The sequence below is a fragment of the Myotis nattereri genome, assembly GCF_964212035.1.
Source record: "Myotis nattereri genome assembly, chromosome: 1".
NCBI lineage: Eukaryota > Metazoa > Chordata > Mammalia > Chiroptera > Vespertilionidae > Myotis > Myotis nattereri.
In genome coordinates, this window is record NC_138075.1 from 156,344,057 (window position 1) to 156,360,767 (window position 16,711).

The 16,711-nt window shown below is 40.4% G+C and overlaps 1 protein-coding gene across 1 annotated transcript in view; it reads left to right on the top strand.

The window, feature by feature from the left end:
• Positions 1-486: 486 nt before the first annotated feature.
• The window catches only part of ITIH2 (inter-alpha-trypsin inhibitor heavy chain 2), a gene marked incomplete at its 5' end in the record, with an annotated part of 38,973 nt that continues 22,748 nt past the window's right edge, over positions 487-16,711 (top strand). The window contains 9 exons of the mRNA XM_081109125.1: positions 487-570; positions 1,860-1,934; positions 3,620-3,652; positions 5,011-5,180; positions 9,265-9,291; positions 9,406-9,510; positions 12,836-12,998; positions 14,783-14,890; positions 15,874-16,002. Of these exons, the coding sequence (XP_080965251.1) occupies positions 487-570; positions 1,860-1,934; positions 3,620-3,652; positions 5,011-5,180; positions 9,265-9,291; positions 9,406-9,510; positions 12,836-12,998; positions 14,783-14,890; positions 15,874-16,002 (894 nt within the window). The remainder of the gene's footprint in view (positions 571-1,859; positions 1,935-3,619; positions 3,653-5,010; positions 5,181-9,264; positions 9,292-9,405; positions 9,511-12,835; positions 12,999-14,782; positions 14,891-15,873; positions 16,003-16,711) is intronic.

Genomic DNA, 16,711 nt, shown 5'->3' on the forward strand with positions numbered 1-16,711 from the left:
TCACTTAAATCAAAGGATTTTGTTTCCAGAAACTTCACTTAGCTTTTTTTCTCTCTCTCTCTCTGCCTCTGTTTCTCACTACAGTTCCTCTCTTGGTCCTTCAAGGAGGATGGCACTTATCTTTAGGCCTCTCTGATTTTAAGAGGAACAAACATCCGCAGAGGCGAAAAAAGAAGAAGCAGAAGAAGCAGAAATGGAGGCAGCATGTCATCGAGCCTGAAGGGTTCTCACAGCCCAGGGACTGCCTCTGGCCTTGCTGTTTGAATAACCTCTGGGTGTCCAACCCACCCCCTCAGCTCGAGTTTGAACTCCATAACAAATATTTGTCCCGTGTTTGAACAAAGTTTGAGAGCTTTCTTCCTCTTTTTTCTACTTTTTAAAATCGAACTGCACTCACTCCTCTGCTGTTCCTTTGAACTCCGTTGGGTGAGAGGGGAATTCTCCCCAGACCCTGCACTGGAGCCCTTGGCCAAGCTGCCCAGCAAGATGCAATGGCTCACGAGCTTTCTCATCTGGTTCTTTCTTTCCCGGGCACAAGCCTTCGAAATCCCCACCAATGGACTCCCAGAAGTAAGTACTTGCAGAAGCCTCCTTGCTCTTGCCTATACAGATGCTCAGGAACTAGTCTGTTGCTGTTGCTCTTCAAGGACTGTCTTCGGGGTGGAAAGGAAATTTATGATAAACTCATCTGAGTAGAAGTATTCACTGTTATAATTACTGGACTGTGTATTTACTTTTTAAGCCATTAACAATTTCAAATGAGATGAATGAAGTCAAGCTCAATGTGCTGGCCCCATCATGTAACATTTATGGAGTACAGCTGCCGGCTTCTTATCTAAAAAAATGGGAATAATAATTGACCCACCTCAAAGGATGTTTGAGAATTAAATGACATATGTAAATTATCTAGCCCAGGGCAAACACCAGAAAGCACCTAATAATTATTAGCTATGATGATGATGTTGATGATGACATGTCGTTATCACTCATACAGAGAATAAAAGTCATTATCAAAGCACTATTGTTTTTCATACCTAAGTGGACAATGATTTCTGTGATAAGAGCATGTTAAATATTCCTGTTAAAGGGGAAGGTGGCAAGTGGGCTGGTGGAGTGCAGGAATTATTCCCAGAGCTCAAGGTCTTCACTTTGGTCCTTTGGCCATCCCTACATAAGAAAAACCTTGGACTGAATCATTTTGAAAGTCATACAAAAGCTATTTTGATTCCAGAAAGCAGCATGTACTATGGGAATATCCTGGGAGATGCCGCAGATTGTAATACTTGCAGAGTGGATTGTCTACAAAAAATGCCAAAAAACAGGATAGCCTATTTGCGGGGAGAGGAAGGATCACTCTGTCTGCTTAGAAACTTCCATATTTCCCAACACTTTAAAAAACACTGGAGTGTACTGAAAACCACCGGAATTAAAGCCAACACATCCACATTTGTTTGTGTTTTTTCTATCACATCTTACTGGTATTACTTTTATATCAGCATTCTTAATCCAGTGGATAATGGTTCACATTTATCCAGGCAGACACTGTTGATGCCAAGATCTACCCACTACTTCCCCCAGACACACACTTGAACCGTGGGTTACTTTTACTCCTACCTTATGTCACATCATCTTTAGGCAAACTCATAAATGAATTTCTTCCACTTAATAACTAGCAAACATAAATATATTAAAGAAATATTCTTGCAAAAATGTGAGACTGCCCAGAGGTATAGGAAATAAGATAAAATAATATAATGAATACTTTCATGTCTGTCACCACCTGCTTATTTTGCTCTATTAATAAAAAATTAATAATTGTTTTCATTAATATAAATAAACATCTTAAACTTTTTTTTAAGTTTGCAGAATACGAAGATCTTGTGGAACTGGCTCCAGGCAGATTTCAATTTGTGCCTGAGAACCGGAGGCATCAGGTACAGTAAGCCTTAAGTTCCAAAAGGGGAAAATAAGTAAAAGAGACCATGATTGAAGAAGTAGGAGAAGGATTAAGATACTTTTTGCTAGATGTTCTTGAGAGCTCATGGGTTTTTTAAGCAGAAAGGAGCCCGGTGGTTTTACAGGCAAGTGGAAGCATTTTCAAGGTAAAAATCAACAGAGACTTCTATGCAGCTGTCCCTGAGCCCCCAAGGGACTAATGGCCACCTTAGTCCCTTGAAGGATATACAGCTATGTGTTTTCTTTAAACTTGAAGATTATGGGATGATTTTACTGCCTGATAAGGAAGAACTTCTTCATAGGGGGGTATTTCCCATCCCAGTAGTGGCAGGTATGTCCCACTTGCAGCCACACATTCTCTTTCCTCTGGTCACTGCTCTCTTGGGTGTAGCTCAGGGAGCATGGGAGTGGCTCAGAGAACTGGCCACACTGCGGGCTGCACTCTAGAGGCAGCTTAGACAAGATGTTCTCATTCGTGGGGGTGAGTTCTCCAGGAGCCAGGAAGGGTTTGGCTTCTTCCCCAAAGAGCCTACATGCTGAGAAAGGTATTTATGGAAACAACGCTAAGCTGACTGGTGACTTATTTTGTTTGGGTATGAATTTTTGACTTTCCAGAAGTCCAGGTTTTTTGTAGACCAATAACATTAAAACCCAATAGGCAAGCCCTCATGTCAGGGTCTTCATCTACCCACAAGAGAGAAAACGTAGTCATTGAAAATTTCACTTGAAAAGTCTAAAAGGAGGCAACTGTTGACTCATTATGTCATGTAATAGCACTTAAAACCTCAGTTCACCCCAAATCAGGCAACAAGCTAAGCTTATATCCAACACCTGGATTATTATTTTAAACTTCACCAGACATGAAATATTCATCCATCACTCTAAAGGCACTCAGCTTTCCATGCCCACAGGACATTTCCTGTGGATAATTCCCTAGCAGAACAGTTAGGGTACAGAGATTCCACACGCCAGTCACCAGGCTTAGCTCCACCAAGGAGAAAACACATCAAAATCCCAACTCCCATGGAGCTTAGTCTAATGGAGGAGACAGACACATATTCCCACTATCTTCCTTTGAAGAAGGGCTATGCTGCTATGAAATGCTTAGTAAAGGAAGCTTACCTGGTCTGGGGATGAGAGAGGGTCAGAGAGAACTTCACTGAGAAACTTCTGCCTGAGCTGAGATCTGAAGGAGGAATAGGAGTTGTGACATGGAGGGAGGGGACAGAGGTGACCAGGAAGGGGGAGTATTGCAGACAATGGGATGGCATGTCCAGAGCCCCATGGTAGAAAAAAAAGCACCCAACAACCATCCAATTGAATAAAAACTCAATCATGCAAAAGGTTGAAGGTGAAATATGCTACTCAGCATGAGTTTGGTTGGATATTTTCATTTAGAAACATTCGTTTTAGCATTATATAAACAGTGATGGGCATGCAACCCAAAGGGGGCTGAGAAATTTGTTCAGAGAAACACGCCAGTGTGAAATAGTATCCCAGAATGTTTGATATTTATGTCTTGGCTCCAATGAATAGATTATAGCTCAGGACTGCAGGGGCGAGGGGGGAACACTTTTTTTTTTAACTGAGAGAAAGCAGTTTTTGCCCTCAAGGTAATAAGTAACACACTTTTGAAGAATGATTATCTAACTTCCTTTCACAGAGAAGTGTTTCTGGAGAATCTGGAGAAGCCATGGTAAGTTTACTTTGATTTTGTTAAATATTGATACCTGAATGATTTTTCTGTTACCTATTATCTAGAAATCAGCACGGTTACCTCCTTTGTCTCCATCACCGAGAGCATTTACCTGACTTTCGAAATACCCTCTTGCCCAATTCTGTTTGGAAGTGTGTCTAAAACTCAGCATGAAAGAGAACCGTGTACAAGCAACCAGAGGAGGTGTTACCAAGAGTTGAAAATGCCCTTTCTCTTTATTTTCTTAAGTTTTGCCAACATAGATTTCATCCAAGCATATATATTTATTCCAGCTTAACAGTTTTGATTTCAAATATGACATCTCACAGCTCTGGAGGTAAAAGAGTGTGGGAAAGGAACTCTTAAAAATTAAATGACTCGATTCCCTGAGATGTTCAAGGTCGTGTTTCCCGTGGCAAGAAAGTATCAAAAGAAAGTGGTTTGTGTTGGCTTCCTGCTCTGAACTGACAGAAATTGTGAAAAGCACAGGTTTAAGGAGTAGCAAGGACAAATAACAGCCTGGGTTTTATCTTAGCTGGATGTTGAGTTGAAAGGTTTCATCTTGAATGAGAAAGCTTGAGGGATGACACCTAGTATTGAAATAAGCAAATCCTTTTGAAGAAAAAAAGCAAAATCTAATGGGGCTACATTGCCATAGTCCTGAAGCAGCTTGCAATTCTTAGGCACCTCCAAAAAACGATGTGTTTGTAATCCCTTGCCTTGAGCATGCTCATAAACTATAGCCTTTTACACTGGGGCTGCCTTAATTGAGGAGAGAAGGACTGGCAAAGGGGGTCCAGAGTGCTTATCAGTGTTCTCACCTATCAGTGTCTTTCTTTGGGGACGGAGAAGAAGACTGGGAGAAGATTAAATTGTAATACATAAAATCAAAGACGATAGACAGCAGTATGGAGACCGTGTGTGTCTTCCACTTCACCATAACCCTGGCTGCACCCCACTCTGGAGGTGCAGCCAAGGTCCCCTTCCAACCCTGCAATGCTGTATCCTTTCTCTCACTATGGCCCTGCATTTGAAGTTATTTCTAGGGCTTTTCCAATCCAATCTTGCTTCCCACAACCATTTTCTACTTGTGTTCTACTTTTAAAAAATCATTATTAATAGACATATAAACCTGAAAGGCATGTCAAGATATCTCAAAATAAAGGCAAACTTCTGCCTGGGGTGGGGGTGGGGTGGGTATTTCAAGTTAGGAGAATGCTTGATAATACCCACCTGAGATATACACTTAATAATGCCTTAGACTTGTTCATAATAAGATGTACTACTCTTAGCATCAAATACGTAGTGAGGTTCTGTGTAATCATTTTCTGAGTATAGCTATGCTTTCTTGTCAACAGGAAGATGTTGATCAAGTAACTCTTTATAGCTACAAAGTCCAATCCACTATTACTTCTCGTATGGCCAACACCATGATTCAGACCAAAGTGGTGAACAACTCCCCACAGCCTCAGGATGTTGTGTTTGATGTTCAGATTCCCAAAGGAGCCTTCATTTCCAACTTCTCCATGTGAGTAACTCCTATGTGAGCAGAAACTGGATATGCTCTACTCACAGAATCGTAGTTACAATGGGCCTTAACGGTCAGCTGCTCCAGTGGTTCTCACTCTCAGAGCTTTGGACCCACTGGATGTCAAGGGTCATTGTGGAGTGGGTCCCAATAATTTGTTTCTGTTAAAAATATCAGAATTTGTGAAGGATTTGATTTTCATTTCTAACAAATTAAAACAAATTTAAGCTATCTCTATAGTAACAACCTCTCACTTTACTTGCATTTTAATGTACTCTCTTGGTGGCAGGGTGGGGGAGATAAATATAAGCAATTGCTCTGGCTTCCAGGAAACCATATATGAGTGTGTGCAGAGCAGTTCAGTGTCATCTGTCTTATGTTTCTCTATGGAAAAAAAATATGAGAACCATCAAGTCCAATCATCAGTCCAGTGATTAAATTCCACTATTATACCCCTGAAAAGTAGATTATCCAGGCTTGACTTAAATATCTATATTATAAAAGGCCAGTGGCTGTAACGCCGTAACACAGTAATGATCAAACGACCGGTCACCAGGAGGTCCATGGAACACCTCTCCGTCCTTCCCCTGAGCCCACTTGCTGCTCGTGGAAGTGGGGTGGGGCTCACAGCTAAAGCAGCACAGCAGGGTGGGGCTCATGGCTCATGCAGTGAGGTGGGGCTCACAGTGTGTGGGGTGCGGAGGGGTTCACAGCTCGCACAGCAAGGCAGAGCTTGCGGTGATGAGCTACTCACACATGGTGGGTCTGGGGTCCCATGACCTGTCAGTGCAGTGGATCTGGGACTCGTGCAATTTCATGCTCTGGGCCTCGAGTCTCTTTAATAATAAACTTGCCAGCAACACCAATCAGAAAGGATATATGCATCCCTATGTTTGTAGCAGCACAATTTACCATAGCAAAGATCTGGAAAGAGCCTAAGAGCCCATCAGCAGATGAATGGATTAGAAAACTGTGGTACATCTACACAATGGAATACTACGCTGCTGTAAAAAATAAGGAATTCTTACCATTTGCAACAGCATGGGTGGAACTAGAGAGCATTATGCTAAGTGAAATAAGCCAGTCAATGAAGGAAAAATACCACATGATCTCACTCATTTATGGATAATAAAGACCATTATAAACTGATGAACAAAAATAGATACAGAGGCAGAGCAGCATGGAACAGACTATCAAACTACAGCGGGAAGGCCGGGGAGGATTGGGGGGCGGGAGGGGGGGTAAAAGATCAACCAAAGGATTTGTATGCATGCATATAAACATAACCAATGGACATAAGACACTGGGGGATAGGGGAAGCCGGGGGAATGTCAAGAAGGGGGGAAAAAGGAGACATATATAATACTCTTTGTAATATTTTAAGCAATAAAACAAAATTTTAAAAAAACTTGCTACTTCCCAGGGCAATCCACTCTATAGTTGATATGTCTGTTAGAATTATTTCTTATACTTAATTGAAATCTGTTCTATTTTCTACCCAGTAATTAGAGTTCTACTACAATTTTTTATAAATTCTCTACAAAATACATAATGAAGAGTTCTAGAAGGAAATGACATACTGTCTGAGATTGGCTTCAGAATAATCAAGATGAAGAGAGTGGGGGTTCAGAAAATTGAAATTAGCTGAAATATTGCTAATAGTGTACTTCAGTGATGGATCCGTGGAGTTGCTTATATTATTCTTTTTATTCTTTGTATGTTTGAAGATTTCTACAACAACAAAAATGTTCAACCACTGCAATACCTTTCAAACAGTGAAGGCCAGTTACTTTGTCCCACTTGGCAGCTTCATTTATCAAGGCTAAATGTTTCCTGTTCCTTCAAGTGACTGGGTGGCTTTCTATCCCTTGACCATTTGGGTGGCCATCCCCAGTGTGTGCTCCACTTGGCCAATGTCCTTTTCCAGTTGCCTAGAAGAGAGACAATGCTCCGCATACATTCTGGCTGGTTTTTTATTAAGACATTAGATTGAGTTACTTCTCGTCTGCTTTTGTCTTCTTTATACCAATATAATCAATATAACTGTGAATAATAAATGATTAAAATACCATGCATGTTAACTTCTAAAAACTGTAGAGCCAATTACTATATTTTCTAAACAAAACAAAGTATGTAGAAAAATGCGTTATATGACTTTGAATAGGTATCCTTTGAATTGGCTTAGAAAATTATTTTTAAAACATTTTTAGTAAGCTTTTTCTAGAAAGCAAATGTAGAATGAAAAGCTTTTATGTAGGGATGTTATGTAATATTGTGTCTGAAAATTTATATTTAAAACTATTTTAATATATTTTTATTTTTAAACCACAAAACCAGAACTCATTCTAAGTATATCTTCTTTCTATTTTTCTCTCCACTTTTCATATCTCATTTCATAGAAGATTTGAGGTGATGAAAGCCAGAGTTATGTATATACATTTATTTGGTCTCCTTCTACACAGGGCTGAATTTATAAGACCAGAAGAAATAGTTGCTTATATCACTACAATTTAATAGGAGTTGTGCAGACCGCCATATGCAAAATACTTCTTCTGCCTTTTCTATCAAGGTTCCAAATATTCTACCAATAGAGATGATTTACTTTTGTCCTTAAAACTTTTTGGTCTTTGAACCTTAGAATAATTGGTAGAAATAGTGCTAACCTGGCACGTGGGGTGCAGTTCTAGTTCAGTCTCTGACCAACTGTGTGACCTTGAACAAGTCACTTGTCTTCTTGGTTCTGATTTCTCTCATCTAAAGAGGCAAACACAGAGGTGTGCCTCAACAAGTATGCTATTGGTGCTTGGGGCAGGACAATTTTTAGCAAAACTACCCTTCACATTACAGAATATCTAGCATTCTTGGTGCCCTCTTATCATGCCCTCTTTCAGTGATCAGAACAACCAAAAACATTTTCACACATTTCGAAGTTCCTTCTTGAGGAGAGATACTACCCATTTGAGTTCCATAAGCTCCCTTTCATTTCTAAAATTCTATAATTCAACTGCTGTAACCTATCATTTCTTGGTATGGATTATATAACAGCCAGCTAAAATTCAGGTAGATAGAGATGGAGATGTAAAGAGAGGATAGAGGTCCCCAAGGGAGATGTTAGAGGGGTAAACACAAACTTTGCAAAAGGGTTCATTCACCAGCACCCTTCTCCAGCTTTCTTTATTCTCTGTCACCCTTGCAGGAGAGCAAAATGCCTGCAAGCTATGGCAGACCCTTAACTCAGAGAAGATTGATCTTATGAACCAAATATAAGCCAGATTAACTCGTGACTTATCAGTTACCTCTTCTAAGCACGTTTGTGATTCAGAAGGGACACCCAAAGCAACCTAAGTGCGAATCAATAGATGAGTGGATAAAGAAAATGTAGTACATGTAAATGATGGAATATTACTCAGCCATAAAAAAGAATGAAATCTTACATTTTGCAACAACATAGATGAACCTAGAGAGTATTATGCTAAGTGAAATAAGACAGAGAAAAACAAATATGATTTTACTTACATGTGGAATCTAAAGAGCAAAATAAATGAACAAACAAAATTGTAACAGACTTATAGATGTAGAGAGCAGACTGATGATTGCTAGAGGGAAGGGAACTTAGGAGGCTGGGCGAAAAGGTGAAGGAATTGAGAAGTACAAACTGGTAGTTATAAAAGAGTCATGGAATGTAAAGTACAGCATAGGGAATATAGTCAATGATATAGTAATATCTATATATGGCGCCAGGTGGGTACTAGACTTATAGGAGGATCACTTCATAAATTATATAAATGTTTCATCACTAAAAATTATATAAATGATATAAATGTATACCTGAAACTATTATAAAATAATATTGAATGTCAACTATTAAAAAAAGTTTTAATTTTTTTTAAAAGGTTACCCAATAAGAACAATACCTTATCTGCAGGGTAAATTTTGAAAATAAGGAACATTTTTAACACAAGCAACAGTAGTGAGGAAAAGCTTTTAGGACAAGGGGAGACTACATGGCCCTCTTAAATCACACTGTCAGATGAAGAGACTCCTGTGTTTGAAATATGTAAATGTCTCTCTTCTTTTTTTCCAGGTACAAAATGATCATTGCCCCCATTCAGTAAATCCACCTTGTTGGCATGTTTGCTTGTTGTTTTTTTTTTGTTGTTGTTAGTTTTGCTATTTTTGTTTGTTTTATATTCAGACCAACTGGTGGCTTTCTGTCATTTTCTAGGAGTGTAGACGGCACTACATTCACTAGTTCCATTAAGGAGAAAACCGTGGGTAGAGCACTCTACTCACAGGCAAGAGCAAAAGATAAAAGCACCGGATTGGTGAGGTAAGGCCCGCGCCCCCATCCCACTGCTGTCCCCCCAGTCCCTTCTTCAAGAGCACACAGCCTTGTGGTCAGATGGTAGAGTTAGGTGCTCCAGTTTCTATTCCCTAAGGCCTCTCTGCAGCAAATGAGCTATCCTTACATAACTTGCAGTTGGATGTTCTGTAGCTAATGTTGATTTGCTAAAAGAGTATGTAGAGGAAACGTCAAACTCAAAGGCTAACATGGGCCAAATAAATAAGTTTAAGTTTATGTGGGCCACAAAAAAACAAAAGTTTCAGTTTTCATAGAAATGTATGTTTATTTCGATAGAGACATGCTGAATACAAAGAGCTGAAATAAATGAGTAATCATTAACACAAAATAGACCATTTTATTAAAAATTAATATATTTTTGAACATTAACTTACCAGACAATGAATAACTGCACAAATTATAAGTGTAACACAAGTAAACCTAATTTTCTTGTTCTCAAAAAGCAAAATATTTCCTGTTGCACACACCAAACAAGTCAGTCCAAGACTAATGACGTGGCAATTGCCTGCTAACATATTTGCTGCTAGTATTAGTGGAGAGAAATGGTGCGCCTGTGCGTAAGGCATGTAAGGCACTTAAGGAAAATGAATGCAACAAGATTATAATAATCAGTCATTAGCAAGCATTGTAGTTTGTTATTAATAATTATGTATAACAGGATATTGTAAAAATTAAGATACGAAATTTCAGGAAACCATAAAAATTCTAGAAGAATCCAAAGGCAACAAAATCTCAGACATATGCCGAAACAATTTCTTCACTGATACAGCTCCTAGGGCACTTGAAACTAAAGAGAAAATGAACAAATGGGACTACATCAAAACGTTTCTTACATACCGTTATATTGGTTGGGCCGCAAAAATATTTGTTGTGGACCTCATGCGGCCCAAAGGCCGAGTTTGACATGCTTGGTGTAGAGAAACTACAGAAGTACTGGTGATCTGGTGACAACACTTACCATGTAGAATCGACCCTTGAACAACACAATTTAAACTGCTTGGGTGCAATTACACCAGGATTTAAAAAAAAAAAAAATAGATATAGCCTGCCCTTTGCATTCACGGATTCAACCAACCTAGAGTAGAAACAATATTTTTGCATTCCCAACTGAGGATTCCCAAAAATACTGTTTTCCATGCACAGTTGGTTGAATCTGTGCTTGCAAAACCCATGAATAGGAAGGGTTGACTATAGAGTCAAAAGTCACATGCTGATTTTCTACTTCTAAACCCCTGCATTGTTCAAGGGTCAATTGTATTCAGAAATAAAGGTTTGGAATGTGTTTTAATTATTTATTCTGCCTTATTTTTATGGAGTAAGGCTTTCACCCTCAAAAGGGGAGCCTCTCAAGCCAGAAACTTCAAAGGACTTTTCAACCAGTCACTTCTCACACTGCCTATCTAATCTGCCAGATCCTGCCACCCACTTTTCCTTCATCTCCTCCACCTCTTCTACATCCCCAAATTTACCTTTATTTAAAATTATTTTCATTTAATTCATTCCTTTATTCATTCAATGAAAGTTCATTGAGCTCTGTACCCTGTTCTGTCAAAGGCGACAACTCCACAGCAAACACTGCAGCTAGCTGAGGAGACAGCCAAGGAACCTATAGTATAGAGGTGGCTTTCATATACATAATATATATCATGTTAAGGGGCTATTACATATCCTACATAATAAAAGGCTAATATGCAAATTGTCACCTTAACTGGGAGTTCTACCAGGAGTTTGACCAGGGGGTGGGGCCAGCTGGCAAACCACCATGGCCCCTACCTGCAGCCAGCCTGGTCCAATTGGCCCCAATCAGGATGGGCCAGCCGGACCCCACCTGTACACAAATTTGTGCACTGGGCTTCTAGTAATATATGATGGAGTAAGTGCTCATGTAGAGAGGGTACAAAACCTTATGGGAGCTCAAGTGTACAATTCTGTCTGGGAGTCCAGAAAAATCATCACAGAGGACCTGATGTTTGAACTGAGCACAGTTAGATTGTAAAAATTTATCCAAATAGAGAAAGGAGAGAAGAAATCCCAAACAGAGGAAACATCTCCAGTGCTGATCCAGGTTGATAGGGTTCTTTTATCTTTAGGATATCATTTTGTCATCTTTACCATCACTTTGACCACATCGTTCACTCATTTGTTATTATTCGCTCTACAAATATTTATTAGCAACAGAAATTCTCCTAGGTACTGCAGGTATAACAGACCATAGTGCTCACGTTCTAGTTCACTCCCCAGATAATAAGGCTTATGGTCACATGCTGATAGGCGTGCACCAGGCCATGCTCATCTTTTTCTTCAGCCACCTGGTATACCATGCTGACTTCCCACAGTACTTCCCTGATCCCCAATGGGCTCATTATCACAATCTCACCTTGCTTAGTTAGTTAAGTTAACTTTTTAAAAATCTTAATTTTGTATCTTAATGCTCATATTACCCTCATTTGATAATTTCTCTTTAAAACCATAAACATTTCAAGATCAATGATGGCACTGGGCTTGATATGTACATGACTAAGTAAGGCCTTATGCTAGAAATACATATTCAATTTGAAGAAATAATAGATGTCTTCTTTTTGAAGACTTTCAGAATTAAAGAATTTCTGAAATGAGACTACAGTGCAGCAGAGGAAATGGGTGCTCTCTTTGGAGTTATCTAAACTTTAGTGTGAGGCTCGGCCCTACAACTGACTACCTGTGTGGTCTTCAGCAGGTTACCAGTTCTCTATTAGTCTCATGTGTTATTGTCTGATAAATAAGGGTACTGATACCCATCTTGCAGAGCTGCTTTGCAAGCTATGATGACATGTGTCAAGTTTCTGGCACACAATAGGAATCAGTAACTGGGAGCTTTTTGCAAATGACCCTCAAATCTGTAAGAAGCTCTAGAACAGTGGTTCTCAACCTGTGGGTCGCGACCCCTTTGGCAGTCAAACGACCCTTTCACAGGGGTCGCCTAAGACCATCCTGCATATCACATATTTGCATTATGATTCATAACAGTAGTAACATTACAGTTATGAAGTAGCATCGAAAATAATTTTATGGTTGGGCCGCAACATGAGGAACTGTATTTAAAGGGCCAGAAGGTTGAGAACCACTGCTCTAGAAGAAATGATCAGGTAAGAGAGGAGACTGAAAGTGTTAATGGAAATGAATTTGTGCGGAGGTTTTAATATACTATTAGTTTTCATGAACAATTGAGCCATTCAACTACCCTCTGCCTAGATTCTGGGTCTTGCGCTCGGTCATGCATGTGATAACTTACATCAGGGGCTCACATCTTCAGGAGCAGGGTTCTTGATATGGAGAACTTTAAAACCGAAGTGAACATCCGACCTGGAGCAAAGGTGCAGTTTGAACTTCATTACCAGGAAGTGAAGTGGAGGAAGCTGGGGTCCTATGAACACAGACTTCATCTGAATCCAGGACGACTGGCCAAACACTTGGAGGTAAGTGTGGATTTGCAGGGTGTGCAGTGACGTCATCCTCCTATGGTTCTATTGTTCGCCACCCTTTATGGTGTTTGATGCCACTCAACTCTTCAAGACAGTTTGGTGTACTGAAAAGGTTATGAGTTTGGAGTTCACCAGGCCACTTCCTTACTGATTTCAATGTCAGCTTGATTTCTTATTTGCTATGTCAGTTTCCTAGCACTGCTGTAACAAATTACCACAACCTGGGGGCTTAAAACCACAGAAATTTATTCTCTCACAGTTCTGGAGAACAGAAGTCTGAAATCAAGCTGTTGGCAGGGCAGCATTCCCACAGACTCTAGGAGAGAGTCTATTCTTTGCTTTTTCCCCCATGTCTGGCAGCTGCTGGCATTGTTTGACATCTGGCCTTGTGGCCACATCACTCCAATCATCACCTCCTCTGCATGTCCCCAATCTCACTCTGCCTTTTCTCTTATAAGAAGAGTTGTCATTGGATTTAAGAACCACTGCATAGTACAGGATGATTTCATCTCAAGATTCTAGCTCCAGCTGGGTGCTCAGTGGTTAGAGTATCAGCCTGTGACTGAAGGGTGACAGGTTCGCTTCCAGTCAAGAACACATACCTCGGTTTCAGGCTCAATCCTTGGCCCCAGAGACAACCAGTTGATGGATCTTTTTTTTTTTTCTTTTTTTTTTTTTCAGTTGATGGACCTTTGATGTTTCCCTCTCTGTGTCTCTCCCCCTTCCTTCCATCCTCTCAAAAAAAAAATCAACGGAAAAAATATCCTTGGGAAGGATTAACAACAACAATAACAACAAAAGATTTTTAGCTGCATCTATTACCTTTTTCCAAATGAAATAACATCCACAAGTTCCAGGGACTTGATATAAACATATCTTTTGGGGGACTGTCATTCAACCCACTATACTGGCCTTCTGACATGGGACAAGTTATCCTGAGTGCCCATGTTTTCACATGTGAAAAGGGTACTATCACATATTTTGTCATCAGGCTAAAGGACAGTATGACAATGTCGACTGAAAAGCGGGAGCTGACAGAAACTATTCAAAGTCAAGAAGCAGTGAACAAAGCCTGAGGAACTCGGCCCTGGGTTTGAAGTGTGGCTCAGCCACTTACTAGCTAGGTCACTCTGCATCTCTTTTTCTTCATTTGTAAAATGAGAAATAAAAAGTAAGAACAATAACAGGTAATAATAACATTGGTGAGAGTTAAATGAGCTTATACGTGTGAATTGCTTAGCAAAGCACTTACAGTATACATAGAAAAATGGCAGCTATGACTATGGTTTTGCCAAGGATCACCAAGAGGGATTCTTCCCTACTATTATCTCTGCTCAAAACAAGAAGATAGAAAAGGAATAAAAAATTCCAGGATGTGGGGGAAATTATCTATTACTGACAGATCTACAGAGTAAATGCAGAATCATTTAACAATGGCTTCCCCTTCATTTTTTTCTTGTCTTAACAACATGAATTCTCTTATAAATAGAATAGAATAGAATAGAATAGAATAGAATAGAATGAATTAATCCCAAAGAAATGAAGCAATAGAAGGTGAGCACTCAGTTGCCTGAAGGGGTTTCAGCCTCTATGGTAAAATGCATTACATCCCAGAGAATTTAAAGAACATGCAGAAGTGATCATGGGACTACGTCGGGTCATCTTTGGGAAAACTTGAAGAAGAGAAAACCAGCAGAGGACTTAGCAATTGCACTTCTAGCACAAAAAACCTTGAAAGATGTTTTCATGCATTGAGTAATTTTCTTTGCCACCTCTAGGTAGATGTGTGGATTATTGAACCTCAGGGGTTGAAATTTCTTCATGTTCCTGACACATCCGATGGCCATTTCGATGGTGTGCCAGTCATATCTAAAAGAGACCAGAAGGTAATCACAAGCACTGCATGTTTTAGAGAGTCCAAGTGGCCTCCAGACATGAGTTCTGCCCTCCTCATGTGCCCTGGGGAATAGAAAAGTAGTCAGGTATTGAGCTGAGGTGTGGAGCAGTAATCCAGAGCAAAGTCTAGGGTCTTCCACAGGATGTTAAAAAAACAACTTCCAATGGTTTCATTGCATTTTGACCAGTAACTTTCTTTTTGGAGTCTCATTTCCCCCAAGTCATCTTGACTGGAAACTAAAAGACAGCTTTCACATAACATATGGTGTATTTACATTAATCCCAGCAAGAGATATTCAGCTTAATGGCCAATAATAACCAACTATGGAGGAGTTAAATTCCTCTAAGAACCTTTCAGAACTAGAGCTGGTAGCTATTTCTTTCATGGGGGAATGGATGGATTCTTCGAATCTCTTCAAGAAGGCCAGAGGGGAAGGGGTCTGGGGTGGGGTGGAGCAGAAAGAGATTAACCAAAGAACATATATGCATAGCCCATAAATGAAGACAATAGTGTGGTGAAGGCCTGGGGTGAAGTAGGGGCTGAGTGGAGGATGGGGAGAGGAGGAGAATGGGGGACATCTTCAATACTGTCAACAATTTTAAAAATTAATTACATTTTTAAAAAAACCCTGAAAATTAAGGATTACCATTGCATTACAGGTGTGCTGACCCCTGCCATTTTCCCAAATGTGGGAAACCTGACTGCATAATTTGTGCTAATGGGGGACTGCGTTTGCACTCTCCCTAACCTAAAAAAAAAAAAAAAAAGGCCTGAAAACCTGGTCAACAGGCTGCCAGACTCCCCTCACATGCCTTGGCACTGTCCCTTCCATCAGTAGCAGTACTACTGATGCTGCTGGGGTACAGAACGTCCATTGGGCCTCTTGTGGGCACAAGAAGATGCAGCTGTCAACCTCTGGCCTGCAGAGGGATGGGGATTGAGACCTGGCTCTGACATTACTGTTCTTTCTAGGCCCATGTGTCCTTCAAGCCCACAGTAGCACAACAAAGAAAATGCTCTAACTGCTCTGAGACTGCGGTGGACGGAGAGCTGGTGGTGGTGTATGATGTGAAGAGAGAGGAGAGTGCCGGGGAACTTGAGGTGAGTGAACACAGGCTCTAGGAGAGGCACCTCACCGAGGCCAAAAAGGAATCTCTTGCTGAGCAAACCCCCTGGCCTCTGGGTAGTGCTAGCTGCCAAGGCAATGCCAGAGCTGCAGAGAAGGGACTAAAATCGTATCTAAGCATTATCTCTTCACATCAAGAACCTGAATAAAGGGTCACTGGGTCTCATGTCCTTGTCCCAGAAAGGTGCTTTTAGGCCTCATATGAAGAATAATAGAAAATAACGAAATGGGAATTTTGCATAAACTTTCAAGGCTCTTTGCAACTAGACTATCAAAGAAAGCACGAAGTTCATGGGCTGGGAGGAAGGCACAACCAAAGCCTAGAGAAAGATCAGGGCCAGTGGTGAAGTCCGGGATCAATGAAAATTTTCCTTTTCCTTTTGTCATGTCTTAGATGTGTGTTTGTACTTCCCTTGTGCTAAAGTATAGCCCTTGGAGAGTATCCAAAACTTGTGCTTCTCCAGGAACAGGGAAGTAGGAAGTATCCACAGCTACACACCCTGCAGGGGAACCTGTAAGATTCTGGTAGAAGCAACCAGAGGGCAGTAGAAAGAGAATGAGGGGAACCAATCTTTACGACCTGCAGCCGAAGACTAAGAGGTAATCAGGCATCCAGCCAGAGTGGCCTCCCATTCACCTCAAGAACAATCCAAACTCCCTAGAGTGCCCATAAAGGTCCTTTCA